This window comes from Bidens hawaiensis, unplaced genomic scaffold, assembly GCF_021521415.1.
Source record: "Bidens hawaiensis isolate Kalapana, Puna unplaced genomic scaffold, B.hawaiensis_p1.1 tig00050564_1, whole genome shotgun sequence".
NCBI lineage: Eukaryota > Viridiplantae > Streptophyta > Magnoliopsida > Asterales > Asteraceae > Bidens > Bidens hawaiensis.
Genome location: NW_027499051.1, coordinates 24,943 through 50,264, shown reverse-complemented (window position 1 = coordinate 50,264; position 25,322 = coordinate 24,943). Strand labels below are relative to the sequence as shown.

Here is a 25,322-nt window from a genome sequence, read left to right as displayed (position 1 = left end):
ATACCCAATTGTTATCTTCGTTGATGCTTAATGATCTCTGTCCAACATTTTGAAAGGAAGTCGATAACCTTCTTGCCAATCAAAATTGTAGGGACCGCCCCATACCCGGTATTAGTCCCTCAAAAATTGGAGGAACCCGCCCCATACCCGGTATTAGTCCCTCCAAAATTGGAGGGACCCGCCCCATACCCGGCAGTAGGGCCTCCGACATTGGAGGGACCTGCCCCCCTGATCATCATCGTTAACAGCGTTTGCCCAAGGTCTAGGTCGACCACGCTGCCCCCTAGGGGGGCGGAGCATGTTCGGGGAGCGTGTTATCGTGTTTAGACGTCGGCTAAGTTTCATAACGGAACACAAACGGGGACAAATGGGGTTTGGAAGTTGCTTCTCTTAATCCTCCATTGACAGCGAAGGAATAGGTCCCAATGATTGAACCTCACCTGCCAATGGAGGATCCTAATCCGTATTCAAGACCACTGTTCCTAATCCTCTGGTGGCAGAAAATGATACATCATTTACCTTTTTTTTTACTTTCCCCGTTTTCCTTTTTTTTTAAATACAAACCATTTTGAATAAAAATTCCTTTCCCCCGTTGGCCTGCGTTCCTTATGTTCATCCGTTCCCACCGGCCCACCTCTTGATCCACATTCGGGGCCCAAATGACCCTTTTTTACGCAACGTGTTTCCCATCTTTCCAACAACCAACATTCAACATTCTCAAGCCTAATCCACCCATGATGAGCAATACCCGAATCAAAGAGCCAACTAATTAAACAGAAACACTATGTGCAAGCCCACAAACACTCCAAAATCACTAGAATATATATATATATATATATATATATATATATATATAGGTATTGGATAATTTAGAAGTTTTTTTACAGCGAAAAGTGCGAGAAGTGAAGATGTAACTCAATTAATCCCTAATTTCACTCCCTTTTTTATGTGTAGGTGCATGCATATGTATATGTGTAGGTACATAGGTTTGAATGTGGTTTGGTACATTTATATGTTTATAGGTAGGTTTGAATGTGTGATTAAGACATAAATACAACCAACCTACATATATGTATGTAACATCATATGAAAGAGAGTGAAATTAGGGATTAATGGAGTTATACATTCACTTCTCGCTGTAATATCACTTCTTGCAAGATCCATCCGATATATATATATATATATATAGGTTTAATATATATATATATATATATATATATATATATATATATATATAGCTTAAAACTTAGTAATATATCAAAAAAATAAATAAAGGTATATAAGCTAAACATTCATCCCAGCAAATGAAATCTCAAGCTGACCTCGAAATCCTTAATTGGTGCATTTAAACTTTTTTTATTAAATGACATCTACTCTATTCCTATTTCTAACGCCATCAAACCTTCACGAATCAAAGAGTTCATACCCCTCTCTTGATACTAGATTGAGAATACACGATTAGCATGAAGGGTTAGGATAAACGTGCCCTCTCGTGTAGTTGTTATTTCCTCTCTCATAGGCTTTCAGTTCCTTTAATAATTTTATTTGACATATTATCACCCTCTAATATTTTTGTAAAGCTTATCATAATATTAATATTGATTTTTTTTGTTAAGGTTTTTTTTCTCTCTTTTTGTGTTTTTTTATTCATTATCATAATAATAATAATAGTAATATTTATTATCATTATAAAATATATTTAAAGAAATAATGATATAACCTCTTTATAGATTAAACACGACAAAACAATTTGTATATTTTTATCTTATTATATGTATTCCGGCGGAAATAACTATCCTTTGAATATAGTTTGTTAGGTTCGGGCGTATAAGATTATTATCACATTAGAAATGAACCAACTTGTTGATGATCAAGTCGATGTTTTTAATCTCTTTTATAGATTAAAAACAATGCAATATTTGTTAAAAAAATCTTTAGCTATCTTTAAAAATGATTAAAAAAAGAACACTCTAAAGTATTAAAACACTTTAATTTTTTTTTTTCTTTTTAGATAAAAAAATGTTTTTCAAATAAACAATTTTTTGTTGTCATTAAAAGAACAAAAAAAATAATATGAAAAAAAGGAAAAGAAAAACTCTTTAAAGAATGATTTTTTATATAATAATAATAATAATAATAATAATAATAATAATAATGATAATGATAATGATAATAAAAGATAACAAAATGATGAAGGAAAGACAAAAACGTATAAATCTTATTAATGCAAACTTGAGAAACGGTGCACGTTTAATAAAAATAAAAGAGATAAGGTACGTTTAGCGACACCCTAACATGAATATTTGAAATGGGTTAAAATAATAATGAAAACAAGCAGCTCTCGTAAAAAAGATCGGGAGAAGCGAAAGCCAATTGACTTTTTGGACGGGAAAGACAAAAACGTATAAATCTTATTAATGCAAACTTGAGAAACGATGCACGTTTAATAAAAATAAAAGAGATAAGGTACGTTTAGCGACACCCTAACATGAATATTTGAAATGGGTTAAAATAATAATGAAAACAAGCAGCTCTCGTAAAAAAGATCGGGAGAAGCGAAAGCCAATTGACTTTTTGGACGGGAAACCCTTGAATTTTGGTTTGCCTCGAAGTTTTTCAATGAAAACAGTATATTAAAACTTATAATACATAAGATTAAAATATATAAATTGTAAGCACAATAAAATATTTATAAAGACCATAAATCCCTAAAAAGAATAACATGTTTTTTACACATAAACGAATATGAGCTTTTGAATACGAGGGGTCAAAGATATTAAACAAAGCATGATTTCAAATATATGAGTTATGTACCCTAGTTATGAACCGAAAACCAGGGTGGCTGCCACAACTCCTCCACTTCCCCACTATGGTTACTTGGTGGAAATTTGGGTTAATGCATAAGTACTTTATTTGAGAAATTAGTGTTGACTTTGTGCGGGATTTGAGGTAAAATATCGATATTAGTGCGTTAATTGGGAAATATAAAGAGCAATCGACTACGTTGTGTTAAAAACATTTTGATCAAACGAAAAACAAGTTGAGGCATGGGGTCATTGGTTTGACTCATCTGCTAACTCGTATAAGTCTACCACGTAACTGACACATCACACGCCACATCATCATAAATAAAAAGAATTATCAATTTGTTAGACTGAGATTATTATTGTTAACAAAACAAAAAGTAGAGGATGTTGCTATTCAGATTGTTAGCTCGGGTTAATAATAGCCGATTAATAATTTGGATTATTAAAATTTAAAAATTCAATTTTCCAAAATATAAACTTCTATAAATTAAAAAAAAAATGTCCCTTACATTACAAGGAAAAAAGATCATGCCACATTAGGCCAAAAGGAATTGGTGCAAGAAAAGGCTTCCCAACCCATAATAAAATGTTTTAACTTTTTTTTTTATATCTATGAACATTTCAATTTTGAAAAATGTAAAGCATTTGCCTTTTTTTTTTATCCTTTTTAACTTAAACTGAGTCATCTTGAAACTAATTACGACCATAACCAAAAGCAACGGATTGAAGGTCTTCATCATGGTCTCCAAAACCCCATAGCTGCTGGCTGCTGCTTATTTGGATGTCCCAAGAATCAATGGAGTAACTTGAACCTTCTTCAAAACTCGAAAATGATCTATCTTCTTCTTTCAAAACCGGATTCGGGTAGTTTTCGGCCATATATTTTAAGTTCATGACTTCATTCATAGAGTTTGGATCAAAGCCAGGCATGTTCGCCCATGAATTGTCTGATTCTTGAAACTGATTCTTGATGTCTAGTGTTTGTTGGTAAAAAGGGTGCCTCACATTGGTGGGATTCATATAATTTACTTGCCTGTGACCTATTTGTTCCTTTAAAGAAGCTATTTGTGATTGTAAACTGACAACCTGCAGATCACAAAGTTAAGAAGTCAATATAAATAAGCATGATAATTTGTTGTGTTGTGAAGATCAAGATTCTGCTGTTTATTAGTTGGAAAAATCAAGAACAACATTAGGGTTTTCAGTTAAATAATCAAGATAAAAAAGAGGGCTTTATGTTGGAACAATCATGAAGTATATTAGGGTTTTCGTCGTTTCCATGACATGAAGCCATGATCGAAATTCTTGGTATTTATACTTTCTAATAAAATGCTACAAGTTTTGTCACTTGTCAATCCTACATTAATCATCACAATTTTTAACAAATTTAATTTTAACAAATTTATAATACTAAAATAGTAGTTACCATTCTTAAAATTTATATTTCAAAATTTGTTAATTTAATATTTACTTTCTATTTTATTTCAAACATTTGATATTCAAAATTATCTATTACCTTAAAATTGTTTTAAAAACTATTGTACAACGACTGTATTAATAATGTTTAACGGGGTTATTGCTTCTTTTATACTGATTATTTATTTATTAATGTATTTTCAAGAACTACTTGTGTAATACACAGACCTCAAACTAGTAAACTATCACTCCACGGGTGATAGTGGAGTACCGCTGCTACTAGAGTCGGAGTCGGATACGATCGCCACAGAGTTCGTCATCTGAATAAGCGTATTAATTCAAGTTAGTAATAATAAATTATATATATATCTTTGTTACCTTTTCGTTTCGAGAGGCGGGAAAGGAGCGCGTGTTTGAACATACCGTTATAGTTTAGAAAACTTTATATTTTCTAATTCTCTATAACTATTGGCTCTGATACCAACTTCTGTCACACCCCGAAAATCTTAACTTAACACAGCGGAAGTCTTAACTTAAGTCGTTCGGGTTATGACAGATGCCGATAGCCAACAATAATAGACAATTAATAATAAAAGCATCATCTTTTATTATAAGAAAATATTTTACAAAATCAGAGTTTATTACACGTGCTAATGCACGGTTTACAACACTTCACTTTTGTTCAAACATCCCACGCTCTCGTTTCCATGCCACCTCGAAATCTTCACTTTCCTGCAAAGCATATTTAAATAATATTTGGGTCAACACGAATGTTGGTGAGTTATTCCCGAGAAAAAAAAAACTTATTGTATAAATATAGACAATTCATATATAAGCAACACATGAATATAATAGTGTACGGCCATTATACTCCCAACAATACCGATCTTTACACGGTACAACACAATAACGAAACTCGCAATTTTACCCTTAAGCACAAAAAACGTTAGTTGTAAACTAGCTAAGAATACAACGCGTGTATGACTACCAATTTGATAACTCGAAACGTACCATACTCGAAATATTCCCACTTTTAACCCAACGCGAATGGAAATGGGGGGCGTCACCCCGATAGATCTACCAAAAATTCTGTGCCCTCAATTCGGTTAACAGTTATTTAACCAAATTGATTCATCCCACAATAACGACAATTTGTAAAGTATAATGCGCTTTCAAAACATATATATAAATACGAATATAGATATACAATATGCTTTTCGGAGGAAGAACTCACCTTTGATTTCGGTGTTCGAATAAACGCTCGTTCCTATATTAGTACACGTTCGTTAATTTTAAATTCGGGTTTGACTAAAATATATATATATTCTTATTCTAAAAATCCACACAAGCACACAACACATAAAGTTTACTACTTATAATTCTATAAATACATACTTAAAAATATAAACAAGTAATAATCAACTAATAATTGTTTTATTTAATAATTTAATTTAATTATTAAAATTTATAAAAATTATTACCTTTAATTGCTGGAGTGTTTTGGAAAAATTCAAGTTATTATTTTATTTAAAATTTCGACTCTATTATAATCGGTTTTGTCGGTTTTGCGGGTTTCGTTGGTTTTGAGCTTAAAAACGAACCGGTTGTTATTTTATGAAACTTTTAGTTTTAAATTATCTAAAACACTTTTTATATAGTTTTTAGTCAAGTTTTATTGGTTTTTCAATAAAAATGTTTTGGTTTTTATTTTGTTGCCAATTTCTTAAAAATGCCAATTTTTAACATTTTCGTGTCGGTTTTCGCGACACGAACCGTGTTGGTTTAAGTTTTGTTATTCTTGACTTTTCTTATACTTTAACTTATGTTAAATATAAGAATAATATGACTTTAGGAGCTGTTTTAATTCAGTTCCAAAAACTCATGTCGGTTCACCTTAAAAGTCGAACTTTCTGACCGTTAAAGTCACCGACAAGCTATTTAAGTCACAATGTCAAAAACCCAACCATTTGGTACAGCAAATGTACATATAATAACAAATAATATATCATCATATACATGTTTGATCATCTAGCACCAAGTATGCACACAAAACAAATTTCTAATTACACATACTCAAACCTTAAGTTTTCAACTATACAATAAACATGTCATTTCTATAATCTCTACAAGGTGTTTGTGTACCAAAATTTCCAGATCTTAATAACCCATATTAACATCTTATTTCATCCCATTATTATCCTTTAACAAACACATTCTTGATTTTTTTAACAACAAGGTTTCTATTACTAGTAAGTAGCAATTTTTAACAACCCTATTATTATACCAACAATCTTTACAATGGAGTTTACTAAAGTAATCCTAACCACAAGTCTTTAATCATCCACACAAGATTATGTTCATTTACTAAATCATTTTGCAAAACATCTTGTATAATTTACAAAGTTTCTTTTATTAGTAAATTTAACACAAACTCTTGTTTATCTAAGTTATTATGTTACATGCATCCTAGTACTTCTAGTAGATTTTATTCTTCTACATATGTCTCATTCAATCACTTAGTTAGTCACTTTCAATCCATAAAAATCAATACAAGACAAGTATGAACTTTTATGATCAAGAATCAATTTTTTTTTTTGTATTACTTGCATGTGTAAGTAAACTTTTTAGAAAAGTCAAATAAACAAATCTCTACACTTTTTGTCAACTCTTCATCCAAGATCTTATTCACCTTTTCAAAACCATTATTACTATTACTTACAACTTTTTCAAATACTTTTTAATAAATCAAGTATGTGGGTTTCAAAATTTATCATTTATTTTTAACCATTTTAACATTTAATCAAGTTAACAATCTCAATCCAACACCCAAACTAAAACCCACGAATTTAATGGGTGTTTTTACCCATAATCCATCTTTAATCTTTGGCCATTTACATGTTTACTTCCATTATTAAACAATACTTAAACCCATTTGTTAAACAAACTCAAGTAATCAATATGGACAATCAATACAAGCTAATATGCATCCAATATAAGTCCTATAATCAACAAAAATCCATCTTATACATTCACATGCAAACTCACGGGTCACACACATGCATGCATACATCCATATTATACTTGCATGCATACTATCAAGCATACTAAAATCAAGCTTTAAACATTAAATAACAACTAATATACACAAATCTTGAAGTGGGTTACCTTGGATTTCGGATTGGTGTCTAAGGAAGATGATAATATGAACTTGCTTTAGCTATAACCCTTTCATTTGGTTTCCTACTCCTTATTATTTGCCTAAACTTCCATAAAAAATTCTTAACTTAATAATGTGTGTGGTATTATTTTTGAATTGATGGAATGATGAAGTGGTGTGTGAGTATACGTATATATGGAGAGAGATAGAAGGTATAGACTCTTGAGTTGGAACCTAGGGTGATGTGTTGGGTAAACCATAACACTCCAAGTAACCTTCTAATCATTACATACATATATTATATTAATTTAATATTACAAGTGGGTGGTTTTGGGGGATTTTGGCGGCCGAGAGAGTGGTAAGGGAGTGGGAAAGTGGGTTTTAAATAATAACATGTGGTATTATCTAGGTGTTAAGGTTTAACGTATCTCGTAATTTATCTAGCCAAACGACATCCGTTTCTAATAATTTTTATCAGACTTTGAGCGAAATTAGATTACAGTCAATGTCTGCCTAAAATCATAATTTTCTGAGAAACTTGATGTCGGGTCCTTACGGTGTCCTCTACTGGCTTTTGGTTACTTATTTTCAAATTTTCGCGATTCGAACCTTCTAAAATTAAGTTTATACACTATCTATAATATTCTAATATAAAATTAAATTTTTCGAGGTCATCTTGACATGTTTATGAATTTATCCGTTTTGAGATATTACCCGGTGTCAATCTGTACCGTGTCAGCTACACGACAAAATTTAACTTTTTTTTTTGGGTTTCTATATTTAAAACTCAACTAAAATCAAAGACGTTAGGTAAAAATATTATTCCTATATATTTACCTTACTAATTAATACGCGATTATAGTTAAGATAATTACCAGATTAGTCTAATTTTTGGCGGTTGTCACACCAACCGCGCCCCACTGCAGTGTTTGCCGCCCTCGCCCCCCCCCCCCCAAATCGCCCCCCACCAAGCCCCAGCTTGGCACTTGTAGAGTTGTAGTGCCTACATGTTGAAATGGGATTTGTGTTGGGCATTTGCTGGTACAATCTTAGCTTTGGCTTGGCTCGTGGTTGTTACATATTAGACATAGTGTAATATTATGTTATATTAGAGGGATTAAAGTGTAATATTGTATTCTATATATACCCATGTATATTCAGCAAATATAATCACAATTCAATAACAATTACATCTTTACCAAGTTTATTTTGGTATCACAGCCAGGGATCAAACCCTAATTCTGCCGTCATCCCTTCTTCCTTTTTTTTTCCGATCACAGCCCTACCATAGCTCTGCTGTCCTCTTTTTCGATCACCCAATCACCATGACTACCCTTGTTGCCTTCTCCCAATCAGAAAAGACTATCCACAACTCTCACAAGTTTGGATTTACCCTGTCCCCCACCAATTATGGTCATTGGAAGACTATGATTCATCCGTTGTTGGTCACAAACAACCTGCTCGGTTATATAGATGACACAATTCCATCTCCAGCACCTACTATTCCTGTTTCATCTTCTACTGGTAAAGACAAGGAAGATGCTCTCCCACAACAAACCCAAACGAATCCTCAGCATGCAATATGGGTCTCTAATGATGCCCATATTCGCATGCTCCTGATGTCCACAATCTTTGAAAGCTCTTTTCAGCATGTGCAGGGCTTTACTTCTAGGGATCTTTGGTTGTCTCTGGAACGTGCCTATGCTCCTCATACCGCTTCTAGAGAATACACTTTGAAGACTCAATTGCTACGGATTGAGATGAAGCCTGACGAATCCTCTTCAGCCTATCTGACTCTTATGCGACTGCTCTGGCAAATATTGGTGAACCGATGAAGGAAAAAGATATCGTGATGCTAGTGATTTCTTGTCTTCGTGAAGAATACCACGGCGTGAAGACAATAGCCCTTACTCGTCAACTGGTGTTCAACGAGCTTCATGCTCTGTTTGCAGATCATGATTACATGTTAAAGAAAACAACAACTGCTATGCCTCCCACACAAGCCTTTAACGCAGCCCGTGAACCCGCTGCTTCGGTCGCTGCTGCCCCGACCAGTTCACTGCCCCATTCTGATGCAGCTAAGGTTGTTCAACAGTTGGCCGCCCAGCTAGGGTTACAACTACAATTGCCTTCTTCTCCGTCCCCACATGCCAACTATACAACCCGCAACACAAACCGCAACCCAAACAATAGACAAGGAAACAACCGTGGAGGACGTGGCAAGTATAACAACTCAAACAATCGTTCCAACATAGGTGGTAATCGAAATCAATTCAGTTGGGCTTCTAATCAAATTACCGTGTATGGTACTTGTAACAGGTGTGGCATCGGTCATATACCGTCTCAATGCCCTAACCGTGATCCTCCAACCATACGCTCAGGACAACAACCATCTGCCAACTTTGCTGATTACCGCTCACAACAGGCATTCACCAACTGGCTCCCCGACACCGGATCCAGCCACCATGTAGCACCGAATCTCTCCAGCCTCGATAACTCAGAAGCCTATTATGGGGGTGACAACCTTCATGTTGGCAACGGTAAGGGACTTCCCATTTTACACATTGGTTTGACTCGTTTTTCCTCACCCACAAAAACCTTTAATCTTAAAAACATACTTCATGTTCCAGAAATTAAACAAAATCTCCTTTCTGTCCAACGTTTTTGCCTTGATAATAACGTTTATTTTGAATTTTACGATACTCATTTTGTTGTGAAGGACAAGTCTACACACACTATCCTCCTCACGGGTCCAAGTAATGGCGGTCTGTATTCCACCAAGCTTCCGCGGTTACAACCTACTCCCAAAGTTTCCTTTTCTACTGTTCGTGACATGTATAAACGTGATTAGTGAATTAAGTTAGCGACACTTTCCCAATTTAACTTGATCAAATGAGCATTTACAAATTTTCGAATACAAACGAATAGTCAAACTCACCACACCACCCACATTGTACATGGGGTCGCTAATACGTGTATCATCATTACTTTTGTTCTACAAAGCCTATATTATAATCAAATTCATGTACTATGTTATGTTTTTAGTCCTTTTTTAAATTGAATAGTAAAACCTTGTCAAGTTTTATTGAACGTAATCTAGAAAGGTGGTGCTTTCGTATCGGAGGGAAACATCCAAATGGACGTGAGTCAGAAAAGAGAAAAACATACTAAGAGAAATGAATGAGTCAGAATTGTAATCCAACTCAACCCGACACTTGTCAGATCACGTTACCTGTTATCATTTACCACTAATAGCTACGCATTAGAGTATGTGACCAATTACCACCGTCAACAAATAAAAAATGGGTTTTCATAAATTCACTAGTAAAACCGGTTTATCTTTAAAATCTAGACCTCTTAAAATACATACGCAAATCGTTGACAAGTATTGCATACACTGATACGCAGTTCGTGTAGGATCCAAAAGCAATCTTGACGAATTGAAGTAAAGAAACTAACCACAACGTTTCATCAGGTTAGTAGGCTTAACAATAATTAAACACCATTTATAAGTTAAAAAGGTACAAAGATTAATGCATATTTCTAATAGGAAGTGTAGTTTGAATGGGGAGCATTTGTTAAAAGTCTAAACCACAAGATAGGGACTAACGTACATGGTTTAACTATAATGGATACTCTCTAATCGGATGACAATGACACTTTTGGACTGTTGATTCACGAGAACAATATCATGAACATCATGTGACCCAAATACTTTATACGACTATCCCAATATAGTCTTTGATAGAAACTTGAAGTGCAAAAACGGTACCAAAACATAGGTTCTATAAGCCCGTCACAACAATATTTTTGGAATTTAAAAAAGCGTTAATTTGTAGAAAAAAACTAAAAACTATACTAGTTTAAAAAAAATAAGATGGATAAAAATCACGTCATAACAATACATTCAAAATTTTGTAAGGCGATATATTTTAAGAGTTATAAGAGAACGACGAAATATGCCCAAAGCCGATTGTAATATAAATCAATAGTAGTTTTGAGGAGTTGTACCCTTATAACTAGATAACTTTGTCACCGACTCCAATGATTATAACTAGATTAACCAAGTCGAGAACAAACTAACTACTAGATTAACACCTACTTAAGAAGTAATCCAAATTGTTAACTAACAACTAGGTTAACAAAGGACTAATATTTAATACTCGATTTTATAATTACATATTACACCCCTGAAGTTTCTAAACATCTCAATTTTTGGTACGGGACTACATACATACAAGCATGTTTAGCTAACCTTACCGTTATAAGAAGCAATGTTTCATACATATAATATTCTCATATGCTGGACCCCAATAATCAGAGCCCGTAAAATGATAAATGGAGAGCTAATGAAAACAAACCTATTATTTTTTAGGCGCGGGTATCCCTTTAAGAACATCCCGTAAAGCATAATAATGGCTATCACATTTGTGATCTGCAATCAAGTTGTTTGACAATAATATTCTTTGAAAATGTTCACCTGTGTGTCTCTTCCAAAGAGTGAACTCGCTTACTTTATTGCCATTGTGTTGTTCTTCCTTCTGTTTTAGAAAATAAACGCTACCTGGAATAAATAGTTCCTCTTGGGGAAATGTTGAATCGGGTTTTTCGTTTTTAATGTTGTTGGATTTGGTTACTTCTGGTTTGGAGGTTGAAGTAGTGATATCTTGTACCACAACTGAATCTTTTCTACCGGGAACATCTGTTAAGGTTGAACCAAAAGTAAAAGTTTTGGTCAAACATGATGGAAGTCAACAACTCGGTCACTAAACGATCCATGAGATCAGGACAATTCAAAATCATATTTTTCATAGAAGAGTTTAGGTTGCAAATGTTGATAAAAAAGTCAAACTTTTGGTCAAATCTGACGATAGTCAACAATTCAGTCAACAAAACACTCCAGGAGATCAGAAAAATGCAAAATCACATTTTTCATAGGAGAGTTTAGGTTGCAAATGTTGATCAAAAGGACAAATTTTTGGTCAAATCCAATGGCAGTCAACAGTTCAGTCAACAAAACACTCCAGGAGATCAGAAAAATGCAAAATCACATTTTTTCGTAGGAGAGTTTAGGTTGCAAATGTTGATCAAAAAGTCAAATTTTGGTCAAATACGACAGTAGTCAACAATTCAGTAAACAAAACACTCCAGGAGATCAGAAAAATACAAAATCACATTTTTCATAGGAGAGTTTAGGTGGCAAGTGGGTACGGGTCAAAACGGGTTGGGTTGATCCATTACCCATAACATCCTTTCTACAAAAAGAAATACTTTTTCTATAAGTTGGTATGTGAAATGTGAATGAAAATTTATTTTATTTCGACAATTATAAAACTGTTTTGAATAAAAATGATTCAAGATGTTTTGTGCATTAAAATATAATTTCAGTGAGTTACCACCCATTTAACATGTATTCCTTTTTTAAGTTATAGTTTAATTTTCCCCATTTGGCCCGATTAAAATAAAACATGACCCTAACTAAGTCAGAAGGTAGAATGATAATAACAATAAAAGGACTCTCATATACATTAGTGAATATATTTGATTTACCATATTATGTCATCTGAATTACTATGTTGTAAATGTCAAAAGAAAAAAAGGCTCTCGAGCCTTAACCAACCTATTATATAAATAATCTTTATTTAATATATTAATTTATATTTATATGATAATTATTATTCTTTAAAAAATTATTATAATAATTTATATTATGTTACATACAAAAAAATACAATTTAAATATATATAAAAAATAACTAATATATATATACACACACACAAATTATTTAATAACATATATAAATTAATAAACTAGCCGAGCTCGAGCTCAAGCTCAAGCTTGCGTAAGCTCAACGACCCGAGCTCGGGCTCAGCTCGGCTACACCCCTAGCTATGAGAGATTTTACGTTTATTAGCACACAAACATGAGCATCTTAAGGTTGAAACTTTTGGTTATTGTATTTAACGCTCAAAAAAAATTATATTGAGAAAACAATGCAAGCAGAGGTTACCGATAAATTTTGCATCTTTTCCAAACTTGGTATAATCAACTAGCTTCTTAGCGACGTCTTGTACGGAAGATAGAACTTGCTTTGCATTATCAACTAAATCCAAGACGCTTCTCCAGTCCTGCTTCTCAAATACTGTTTTCCTGATAAACCCCAAACATCAAAATAATAATTATCGTTTTGCCTTGTATTACCATTTGTGATACACCGTATGCGGTTAGGCCCTTGTTATACGTGAGGTAAAAGTTCGGTGGATGTTACTTACCAATCAGTTTGAATGATTTCATGCCTCAATCTCATCAGAGTGGCTACACTTAACCTTGGGATTATATCATCCTGTATGTCACCAAACAAAGTTCAATGAACCAGAAATCTAAAATTCTTACAAATTTGTGTAGATAGATCATGAACTCACAGTTGACATAGTTCTAGCATGTACTCTAGGAGAGTGTAAGACCTAAAATTCTGAGGGTAACGAGAAGGCTTAACCTTTAAAGGCATAGAAGATCAATTGGAATGTTTCGGGGCTAAAGCTCGAATCATCCGAGTTCAAGCCTAAACTGGAGCTCGTTTTGCCCGAGTTTCATGAGTTTGATTATGTTTGCAAGCCTAAACAAGCCTATTATTTATACTAATATAATAACTATAAAATACAAATGAAATATTTAAGTACAAAATAAATATTGCGATATATTTGAAGATGATAAAATATATATGTACAATATAATATAATTGGTTATAGCTAAGTCATGGCCGTACATTTATGTTCAGTTACGTTCGTTTGTACTGTTAATGAACGAATGAAAAAGAAAACAAAAACGAACAAGAAAAATCTGTTCACTTAATTGTTCAGTTAAACAAACGAGCATGAACACGCTCCATTCGTGTTCGTTCGGTCCGTTCATAGGCCTACGATCTACATGCAACTAGCCCCATAGCAATCCACAAACTTCATGAAACATTTATAATGAAAATGATCAAATAATATACCAACCTGCATACAAACGGTTGTGACAAAATCTGAGCAGCTTTCAGCCAACTCTCTAGAAACACAAGGTGGGGTCCCATATCCGACAGCTGTCACAATTTCCGGGCTAAACCCCAACTCTTCGTGTGTCTTCTTGCGAAGCATTATAGCTAGCACTGAAGCAATCGCACCTCCAAGTGAATGGCCCACCAGCCTTAACCTATATCCCTGTAGACGGATTAGAATCTTAATATTCTGTTTGACTAAAAATGGGTCAATTTTGTTTACAACTTTACGTTTGAGTTTTGACATTCAATGGGTCGATAGAGGTAAAAAAAATTGGTTAAAAAAAGAACATGTCGAAACTTGATAGTCTCCAAAAACGCATTGAAACCCAGATTATTATTTTTAAGTAAAAACTTTATTGAGGCTGTGGAATATGCGGGTCCCATCCGCAAAACATGGATTGGATTTTGGCTTAAACCATACCAACAAATCCAGGTTTTGAGTTTTGAAACCATTCATTTTTGGTTTGGGTTCTGTTCTGTTTCGGTTTCGGCCTTTTCAGTTTTACCATTTGGGCTTAAAATTTTTAGGCCGAAAAGAAAAATTGGCATAAAAAAAGGATATTGGGCTTAAATTATGTTGTTAACAAATAATTAATTGTTATTTATTAATTAACCACCTCATGCTTATCAAGATATTTCTTAACGGTTCCTATCTCGTGTGTTAGAAACCAACGAGCAGCTTCAGCAGTGCCAAAATGAGTTGAGTAGCCTTCAAAATTGACTTCTTCATGACTCGAAGAAACAATATCGGTAATAAGGTCAGAAACCGTATGTGTTCCCCGAATTCCAAATATCACAAGTTTATTTCGCGTATCAATTCCAATATAGTATCCAGGTCGCAGCATACTAGAGTCCTTCACGAACTTTACAACATTACTTTCTCTAAGCATGCTGTTTTTGGCCAAAGCAGCAGCACTACCCCTATATGCCCCTTTTGCTAGTTCTACATGGTATATAAGATCTTGCACCTAAACAAAATAAACGAATAGAACATTTAGTGAATTGTTCGGCGAAAACTTCATTTTTATTCGTTTATTTATAAACGAACGAACATGAACATGCCTCGTTTGTTTATTTATGTTCGTAGACGCACATTCATTTAAATATGTTTAGGTTTGTTTAAGTTCATTCATTTATATATTCATTTAAAAATTTTAGGCCCATTACAATTTAGTCTAGTTTAATGGAATCAAAATATCACCCATTACAGTTTAGTATAGTTTTATTGTTTTTTAGGCCCAACAAATTGTCCACGTTTTCTTTTAATTGGTGTTCACTTAGTTTTTGTCTGTTTATGTCCGTTCATCTATGTTCAGTTATGTCTATTCGTTTGTGTTCACTTATGTTCGCAGATCGTTGGCTATACTATTAAGTACGAACGAACATAAACGAACACGAACAAGAAAACTGATGCAGGAGCATCCGGTCCATAAAGTCGGCCCAGCCTAACCCAACTGTTTATTTTTATTTATAAATATGGTTGTTAGGTCTTGAGCCATTTGATTGCTAGTCGAAACTGCATCAAAAACACCATCTGTTTAATTGTTTGATTGTTTGTTCAATTCAAGTAAAACAAACGAACATAAACTAGCACAAACACGCTCATTTTCTTAACGGATGAACATGAACAAAAATCACCGTTCGTTTAATTGTACATATACGATCATTTGTTCGGTTAAAGTTAAACGAATGAACATAAACGAGCATGAACTTACTCATTTTTTAACAAAAGGACACGAACAAGAAAAAAACCCATTCGTTTAATTGTTTGTGTTCGATCGTTTGCTCGATTAAAGTTAAGCGAACAAACACGAACACACTCATTTTCAAAACGAACGAACACGGAAAAGAAAACCCCATTAGTTTAATTGTTCGTGTTTGATAATTTGTTCGGTTAGAGTTAAAAGAACGAACACGAACATTCTCATTATCTTAACAAACAAACACGAACGAGAAAACCTAGTCCGTGTTCAATCGTTTGTTCGGTTAAATTTAAATCAACATATACGCTCATGTTCCATTTGTGTTCATTCGGTTCGTTTACAGGCATAGGTTTAGGTTCAAGTGTTTACCACTTTGTCAGAGGAAATCTTTACGCCCTTAACATCTTCGGATGGATATTTAGATGCTTGTTGAAGGTAAACGAGGTATAAACCTATTGTAAGATCACTCAGGCTCCAATCTTGAACTTCAAGTTTACTCCTTTGAATGCTTGCAAGGATTTCTGCAAGGGATCGACTGCTAGGCGGAATTTTGTTTCCATATGCGTCTCCTGTGAAATAAAATTAGAGTCCAATGCAAATTTTGGTAAATTGCAAAGTGTTTTCTGTAAATGTGCAATTTCAACCCGTTTAATTAATGAGATAATAGTGATTTGCAATGACAATCAAGGTGTTTATTAATAAATAAAGACACAAGAAAACAAAATATTTTAAATGATCAAGACAACTCGCCATGTTTTAAAGAACCAATTTGACCCGTTACCAACCAAGTTATCAAAGCACATGTTATCGGATTTGGACTCGAACCGAACCAAAAACAAAAAGTCCAGTTTTTGAGTTTTTCAAAACCATTAGGTTTCGTTTTTTTTTCTATTTTTGCTTTGGGTTTGGTTCGGTTTCGGTTTTTTCGGTTTTACCATTTGTGCTTGAAAATTTTAAAATACTTGACCCAAATTATGAACTTGGGCCTAGATCTTTTTTTTTTGAAAATCAATAATTAATTATTATACCTTTGGGCTAAAATATTCGGGTAACATTATTTATTAAATTCTTATATATTACTTGAAATTCAAATTAAGAAACTAAAATCCATAGTATCGGTTCGGTCTAATTTTTTCAGTTTTAGTTACATGCCAAAGCAAAACCAAATTGAAAATTCAGTTTTTATGAAAAACCAACCCATTAGTTTTTGTTTGGGTTCGATTATTAGTTTTCAGGTTGTGGATCAGTTTTCCCGGTTTCATGCACATCATGTTGGAGATACGGTGTGTTGGATAGATCCAACTTCAAGGCACAAGACACACATATAGGGGTGTAAACTTGGCGAGCTGCTCATTAGCTACTCAAGATCGGCTCGTTAAAAACTTGATTTGATCCAAGCTTAAACGAGCTTGGAAAAAAACTGTAAACATACCTGTGGGCAAAGGCCACTTACACAGTTGGAGAGCTGGTTCAAGCGTTTTGGTGAGCCAAGCTAGCTCTGGCTTCCACTTATTAATGGCTACAGCATCTTCATCAGACGTGTATTTGCTAGCCCCAGAGTTTGACATTGTAGATGAAACAGATGCATCATTTGCATCTATAATGTTAGGATTTTCTAACTTTTCTGCTTTTGAGCAGTGCGATTGATATCGGCTGAGTGCATTGTAAATAAACGGTGGATACGATTCCCGTTTTCTTAACAGCTTTAAACTCAAATCTGCAGCACCAAAATGTCATGAATTTGTTAAAAAAAAGCAAAAAAGTTTGAATATAGAAACAAGAGCCTAAAATCAATTTAAATAAATTTTACTGAATCAAAATGCTGTAAGTTGTTTTGAAACGACATAAATTGAAATTAGAGTGACTGACTAGGGATGAGATTAGTACCGTGCTGGTACTGATACCAAATGTATTAGTTTAGTACCGGTATTTCGGTATGGTGCCCACTTTGATTTTCTTTCCTAATCTCCATTAGTCATGTCAAATACATTCGTAACCAAGGGTAATTAAGAAACCAAGAATCGATCAAATTCATTTGTAATCAAGAAACCATAACAACAAAACATACAAAATGTCCAAAAAACCGTATCAATATCTATAAAAAGCAAGAAAGGTATGGATACCGGTACCTAATACCCAAGAAAAACTCTACATTTTCAATCAGTATCATACTATCATATACTGAAAAAAATTACCTACAACGAAAAATACCTAATTCAATAAAAATGGGTACCACTACCGAATACCGTTCCGTATGTACCAGCATTCTGGAAAAATAACTTATCCCTAGGAGTGACATTGGCAAAGAAAGTGAAAGTTAAGAGTGTCATTGAGCAAAATGTCAGTATTGAATATTATCAGTCAATGGGCCACGGCTTGAAACTTTGAATTATTTTAATCGCATTTGCCTTGAATTAATACAGTTTGTCCCGGTACAAATGAAATAATAACCTATTATCTTCTATCTAGGGCACATTCATATCTTTTAATCATTATAACTTAATTTATAATATATTTAATTAAACATCAACATCTATTTACAAAAATTTAGCTCATAATCATCAATTTATTCACATTTTCACCAATCCTCATATACCTATGCCTCAAGCTTAACAAAACTCTAATTTCCACTTGGAAATTGGATCAATCAGTTACTAGATAAAGCACTAATCGATCGTAAACTTCACTATAAAACAAGATCATCAACGAAATTGGCTCATACAATGCCGATTCAGAGAAGAAAACAATTAACAAATACTTAGGGTTATATTGAATTATGAGTAGTAGTGTATGTAATTGGAACCAGAAAAATAAAGGTGAAAGAAGAGAGATATATACCTAAGTCGTACAACAAGCGTTTGGCGAATTTACGAGCAGCCATTGATGAGCTTCAGGACGTGTACAGAGTGACTGTATGAACCGGTTAGTTAATTGTTTTACTTATTTTGCTGGACTTTGGCCCATCGTAAATGGGCTAACCAAACTTATCATTCATTCTAACTTTTAAGCCCTTTCTTTTCATTCCAAAATCATAGAACTATAAGTCGATATATTTGGGTCCCCTGTCCCCGATGGCCGATGCTGCTACGTTTCTAAAAAGAGTTCAGAGGATCGTACACAGTAACTCAACGATGCAGACGAACGATAACTTTGTTTTTAGTAGGATGAGTTTTGCCATTCAAAAGGGGATGGTGGCACAACTTGTTATCCGCTTACATAATTCTCTATTGTAATTGAATCATTTTATTTGAGTTTAAATGGAGTTTTACAAAATATAAAAAAATAACAATAATAATATCAATAATAAAATGAATAAAAAGTAATAGTAACAGTGATAAAGATATGATAATATAAAGGCTAACAATAGTATAATAATACCCACAAAAGTAATTCACGTGTACAAATAAATATATATAAAAATAATATTAATATAGTACCTACAAAAGAAATTTATGTAAATGAATATAAATGAATAATAGTCATCCTGTCCATTTTGTGTTTCATGCAAATTTTTGTTTTATGGAGTGCCTTCAATGGAGACACTAATTGATCAACTGATAGTGAATCCATCGTTTAGGATATTGGACATGCGATATAAGACGCACCATAACTGAACAATTTTTAACAAATTTTGTGTTATAGTTGATTCCGCTTTGAGTTGATTAGCAACCAACGTTTGGAGAGAACAAACCGGTAAATGTTAGGGGTGTGCAAAGTCGGTTTAGTTATGGAGGCTTGACTATAAGTCTATAACCATCGAGTTTGATTATGAAAGATTGCTTAACCATAAGTAAAACTGAATGGTCGGTTAATTGTAGGCTATTCAGTGAGTCAAATGAACTAAAATGCTATTTACTTTTAGATTCTATTTCATTGTTTTGAGGAAAAAGGAAAGTAGGAACGTTTTTTGATTTTTGAACCTTCTCTAGTAATATCATGCATAACATATAATCATATTAGAGTGTATTTTATTGATAATTCGTTAAGCAAATAACATAAAACATAAATACAAAGAAAACACATAAAAAGTTGGTTCAAATTTATTCAAATGCTTATGACGTTCTACTTTTTATAAACATATTTAATATAATTGTCAAATCAACATTGGCTTCTTTGAAGCATACACAACACTATATTAACCAAATTTGGTACGATTATCCTTTAAAAATAAGTCCTTAATAAGTACAATTATGTACTAATTAACAAGTTCATTTCTTTTCATTTTCGACTCCAAGTGTGAAGACTGCAACACTAATATTATTATATCTAATTTGATCAAGTGTGGTCCAATTTACAAAGGACGATAAATAAGATTAGTAATGATAAAATAGTGATACTCAAATCGAACTCGAAGAAATTGTCATTTCAGCCTTTATTGGGCGGTAAAGGGTAAAGACTATACCTTTTGGTAAGAAGACTAAAGTTTAAATCGACTATACCTTTTGGTAAGAAGACTAAAGTTAATGGTATATTAGTTTGTTGATGTAGTTTAGGAGTAAGAATCATACAATGGTTGTTCAAAAAAAAAAAAGAATTCAAAGAAATTATATATATATCATACACCAAACACATTTTCAAGACATCAGTTTTGCTGTTAGGCAAATTGTATTAAAGGCAGAATCCGAAAAAGTTGTTAAGCATGAGAAGACTTGCGCTGAGAATCAACATTCTTCGTTCATTTTGCTTTTGATACATTTGGGTCTCTTGCCCTAGATGTTATACATTTATGTAAAAAGTTCATCGGGTCGTGCACAATAACATATCGATGCCGAAAAACTTTAACTTTGTTTTAGGTGGGATCAGATTTGGCATTCAAAAGAGAGTTACAGCATAATTTGTTGTTCGTTTATCTGACTATCTATTGTAATTGGATACTTTATAAAATTAAAATTTTGAAGTAGCTTAGTTTTTATTATTTTATAGTTGTTTTTCCATCATTAAAGCTAAAATAAGTAATCCAAACAAAATTTCATTTTCGATGTGACCCTATTTTAATTTTGTTTAGGCATTCAAATTTCCCAGAAACTCCAAACACACTTTCAAATTGAAGGAGTTATATTATATTGATGTATTACAATAAATAACAACTATTTATATAAGTTTGAATTAAAGTCAAAATAATATAAATAATATTACTAAAAGTAATAATAAAAAAATTTAAGATTCCATGCAACATATCCAAACATCCAACTAACGATATCTCCGTTCGACCGTTCTAGCCAATTATATAGTAGCTATGATCCTTCAAAATCTAACCTTATATAGGAAATTGAAAATAATATTTTTTTATCATATGCTTCTTGTATGTATATAAAATGTATTATTCCATTTTATAATGAAATTTGATTATTCCCATGATTTATTATTTTTTTGGTTGATTAATTCTCATGTTTAATCATGACGCAATCAACTAATTATTATTTTATGAAAGTATTTGATTTGATTCTTATAGAACTCTACACATGTTATGTGAAATTTTTGAGAAAATCCAGATGTTTATTAAGGGCATGTTTTAGTTGAGTTTGAAAAGTTGTTTTTAAATCTCAAATATAAAGAGATTAAATATTATTGGACACAATCAACCCTTCGATTTCTTTTTCAAACATATGCCACCCTTGATAATCAATCCAACTCATCTAAATCCCACACTACTAAAACATTACAAGTGAGCATAAAAGCCTGTGTTTGCATTTGAATAATTTTAACAATCAAACAAACAAAATGTCGATTTCCTTGTACCCCACTACATATCTAAAACATAATTAATTATGGTCCAATATTTTGTAGGACCAGACTCATTTGAGTAATCGAATCCTAAGACATTACAAGTTAACACATAATCCTTTTACCCTTGCATTTGAATTATATATTTTATAACAATCAAACAACAAAATGTCGATTTCTTTGAAGCCCACTAACATACCTAATCGCAATTATTTGTGGTCCAATATTTTGCAGGACCAAAATAATAACAACATAAAAACATATTATGAAACTGAAGTTTACAAGATCCCAATTATAAATAAGTTGAATAACATGTTTGAATCATACATACCAAAATTAAAAAACATGGACATTCTAATTTCAAACTGGTCTAGCGTTCAATCAGTGCCAGAAAAATATGTTTTCCCGCCTGAACGAAGGCCGGGAAACCACAAAATTCCAGCATCCAAAGACATCCCAATAATTAATCTTGAAAAAATCAATGGCCCCGAACGTGGTCAGATAGTTCAACAAATTATCAAAGCAAGCCAAGATTTTGGGCTCTTTCAGGTTAGTGATGGTAACTTTTATATCGATTTAATAACATGTTTTGATCGATTTTTGTAACGTGTACACAGGTGATCAACCATGGAGTTTCAAGGGAATTGATGGATCAAACAATGGCTTTGTTTAAACAGTTTTTCGCATCACCTCCAGAGTTCAAAGCAAGATTCTATTCAAATGATTTAAACGCAAGTTGTAGGCTTTACACAAGCACGTTGGATTATGATAGAGAAGAGGTTCATTATTGGAGAGATAACTTAACGCACCGTTGTCATCCTCTTGAATATCATATCAACCACTGGCCCGATGAGCCTCCTCATTATCGGTATCATAATCTTGATCTCTCACATGACAACCCCCTTATTAGTTTTTTTTTCTTTTGGAAGCACACAAGTAGTTCTATGTTTGCCTTGGAACTTCTTGTACTTTTAAGAACAAGGCTGACTCAACGACTTTGAAGGCCTAAATCGAAATAAGATTTTGTGACCCTTTCATAACAATTATGGAAAAAAAAAACCCAGTTGTAATAGGTCTTGAACTCATGACCTACAACTAAGACATGAACTCATGACCTACAATTAAGCAACACAAAAATTTGCCACTAGACTAATACACAATTTCAAGTTAACTTTACCTATTATGACGTATCTATATATAATTTTATTTTATTTTTTAATTTGGAGACCTTAATTAAGTGTGGGGCTAAAGCCCTTGCTTGGTTTCGCTGATTCACGGGCCGAGCCTGTCTAAGCATTTTGCTACCCGGTGGTGGATCATATTTTTTTATGAGGGCAAATTTTTTTAGACGGATTTCTATCGCTAACCATTCAGAAAAAGTTCGAATTGGTTCGGGGTTGTTAGGGTCAGGTCACAAATAACAAACAAGATAAAATTAATAACTAATCTAGAAAATAATCAACTAATAAGGTAAAATCTAGAGAAAAGTTTTAAAAGGGACTCGAATTATCCAAATTTACTGTCTAAACTAACTATGGGGACGATGTAAAGATTTCATGAGGGAAATCAGGATTAAATCATATATTGTATACTATTCAAAAAAGTTTCTTGGGTATGCCACACTCCAAAGAGTAGATACACCGTTGTTGCTATCTTTGTAAGCGAACACGGCAAGTTCACTTGGGTGATTCCATAGAAGTACCAGTATTGTTTCTAATCCATCAACTAAGACAAAAGTTCTTGTTACTCGTTTTGTGGTTCCTACTAATATATACATTCAAGGAAATATGCAGAAAAGTTGTGGCGGAGTACTCGATTGAAACAAGGAAGTTTTTAATGTCGATGCTGGAATTAATCAGCGAAGGAATGGGACTTGAATCACGATATTTTGAAGGTGAAATAACCAATAACCAATCAGTATCGGTGAACCATCACATTCCTTGCCCGGATCCTAGTTTAACAATAGGAATGCAAGCGCACTCTGACCCCAATCTTATTAGCATGATTCATCAAAGTGATGTTTGCGGACTTCAAGCCCTCAAAGATGGTCATTGGGTTGGCGTTGAGCCTATTCCAAGCGCATTTGTGGTCATTCCTGGCGTCCAGTTACAGGTACATTTCAAGCTAAGTTCACAAACTATTCATTTTTAAACCAAAAGTTGATCAAAAGTGTCTTAATAGAGTAGGTTGTAAGCAATGGGAAGCTAGCAAGTGCTGTGCACCGAGTAGTGACGGATTCAAAGGAGTCAAGGACCACTATAGGGGTGTTTCTAATTCCTTCGAACGACGTCTTGATACGTCCTGCAGATGGCTTGGTTGGTTCGTCGCCCATGTACCGTGGTTACACGTACACAGAGTTCTTCAGTAAGTTCACGGGTAACAAATGCGAGGCTGAAGTGGCTCTTGAGTGTTTTAAGGTGTGAGCATAAGCTTGTTGTATATATGGTGGCTTCTATGTCTAATATTATGTGTGATATTTGAAGTCTTAAATCTTATGTATGTGTGGAGTGTTGTCTACCATAAAATGTATCATATATGTAATAAGGATATATTGTAAAATACACTTTCTGTGTTAGATATATTGTAAAATACACTTTCTGTGTTAGATCAGTAGATCGCCATATACATAATGCATCATCTAGGATATTTTTTTCCTTAAATGTTATGTATGGTATTGTGTCATCACTGAAGAAACACTATGGGACCCCGGCAGATTACGGATAATCTTAGGGTTTAAATAGATGTTTCCCACGAGGGTTAGGTCCGGCAAAGATGTTTATTCTTAACCTGCAAAACAGACACCGTGAGCTCGTCACTGAGAAGGGGGGGGGGGGTTTCCTCCTTGTGACCCCCCTCCGGCGTGAGAATCAGACTAGGTTGCTCTGAATATAAGTGTATATTAAGAGAAATAGCTAGAGAAGATAAGATAATGATACCGTTCCAAGGTGTTGGAGTATTTATAGCCGAAGGTAGGTTTCCAAGTAGGTACGGTCAGCTGTATAATATTCCTTTTCCACCAACTACGGGCTATGTACGTGCCACGATGGGAGTTGGTGGGTAGGCAGCGGCTGATAGTGGCATGGCCGGCTGTATACTATTCCTTTTCCACCAACTACGGGCTATGTACGTGCCACGATGGGAGTTGGTGGGTAGGCAGCGGCTGATAGTGACGTTTTGTACTAGAGCGTGCTCCTCCTCGTACTATTGTCGGTGAGCTGTCACCCTGTGATTGGTTCATGGGCTGCTTTGGTCAGATCTTGTCTATTTTGTCCATACCTTGGCAGGTATAGTACAAAAGATCTTCCAGAAGCGTACGGACTGGCTCTTTTGGGCGGGAATATTCCCGCCTTGCTCATTCCTTCAGGTGACATTGCTGAAGTATAAGAGTTAGTGCCTTATGCGTGTAGCCTTACCGTTAGTGCGGGTAACCTTCCTTCTTGGCTTGTACCCATAGCTGCGGGAACAGGCAGGGT

The 25,322-nt window shown here is 33.8% G+C and overlaps 2 protein-coding genes across 2 annotated transcripts; one reads left to right on the top strand and one right to left on the bottom strand.

The window, feature by feature from the left end:
* Nucleotides 1–11,552: 11,552 nt before the first annotated feature.
* LOC143598600 (uncharacterized) lies at nt 11,553–19,042 on the bottom strand. Its single transcript, XM_077076779.1, has 8 exons — nt 18,964–19,042; nt 17,558–17,842; nt 16,495–16,694; nt 15,040–15,390; nt 14,382–14,582; nt 13,653–13,723; nt 13,391–13,530; nt 11,553–12,082 (listed from the first exon to the last, which is right to left on the bottom strand). The coding sequence occupies exons 1-8, from the start codon at nt 19,004–19,006 to the stop codon at nt 11,745–11,747; spliced, it is 1,629 nt and encodes a 542-aa protein (XP_076932894.1). The 5' UTR covers nt 19,007–19,042; the 3' UTR covers nt 11,553–11,744.
* Nucleotides 19,043–22,177: 3,135 nt separating this feature from the next.
* LOC143598599 (hyoscyamine 6-dioxygenase-like) lies at nt 22,178–24,368 on the top strand. Its single transcript, XM_077076778.1, has 4 exons — nt 22,178–22,398; nt 22,467–22,717; nt 23,643–23,961; nt 24,036–24,368. The coding sequence occupies exons 1-4, from the start codon at nt 22,195–22,197 to the stop codon at nt 24,270–24,272; spliced, it is 1,011 nt and encodes a 336-aa protein (XP_076932893.1). The 5' UTR covers nt 22,178–22,194; the 3' UTR covers nt 24,273–24,368.
* Nucleotides 24,369–25,322: the final 954 nt, after the last annotated feature.

Bases quoted from the DNA above. Each gene is read 5' to 3' on its own strand.
- LOC143598599 (XM_077076778.1), top strand. From the start codon at position 22,195: ATGGACATTCTAATTTCAAACTGGTCTAGCGTTCAATCAGTGCCAGAA. The intron at 22,718-23,642 runs GTATCATAATCT...GGAAATATGCAG, and splicing joins GATGAGCCTCCTCATTATCG to AAAAGTTGTGGCGGAGTACT. The intron at 23,962-24,035 runs GTACATTTCAAG...TTAATAGAGTAG, and splicing joins TTCCTGGCGTCCAGTTACAG to GTTGTAAGCAATGGGAAGCT.
- LOC143598600 (XM_077076779.1), bottom strand. From the start codon at position 19,006: ATGGCTGCTCGTAAATTCGCCAAACGCTTGTTGTACGACTTAG. The intron at 13,724-14,381 runs GTTGGTATATTA...GGTGACATACAG, and splicing joins TCACAACCGTTTGTATGCAG to GATGATATAATCCCAAGGTT. The intron at 12,083-13,390 runs GTAACCTCTGCT...CAACCTTAACAG, and splicing joins AAAAGATGCAAAATTTATCG to ATGTTCCCGGTAGAAAAGAT.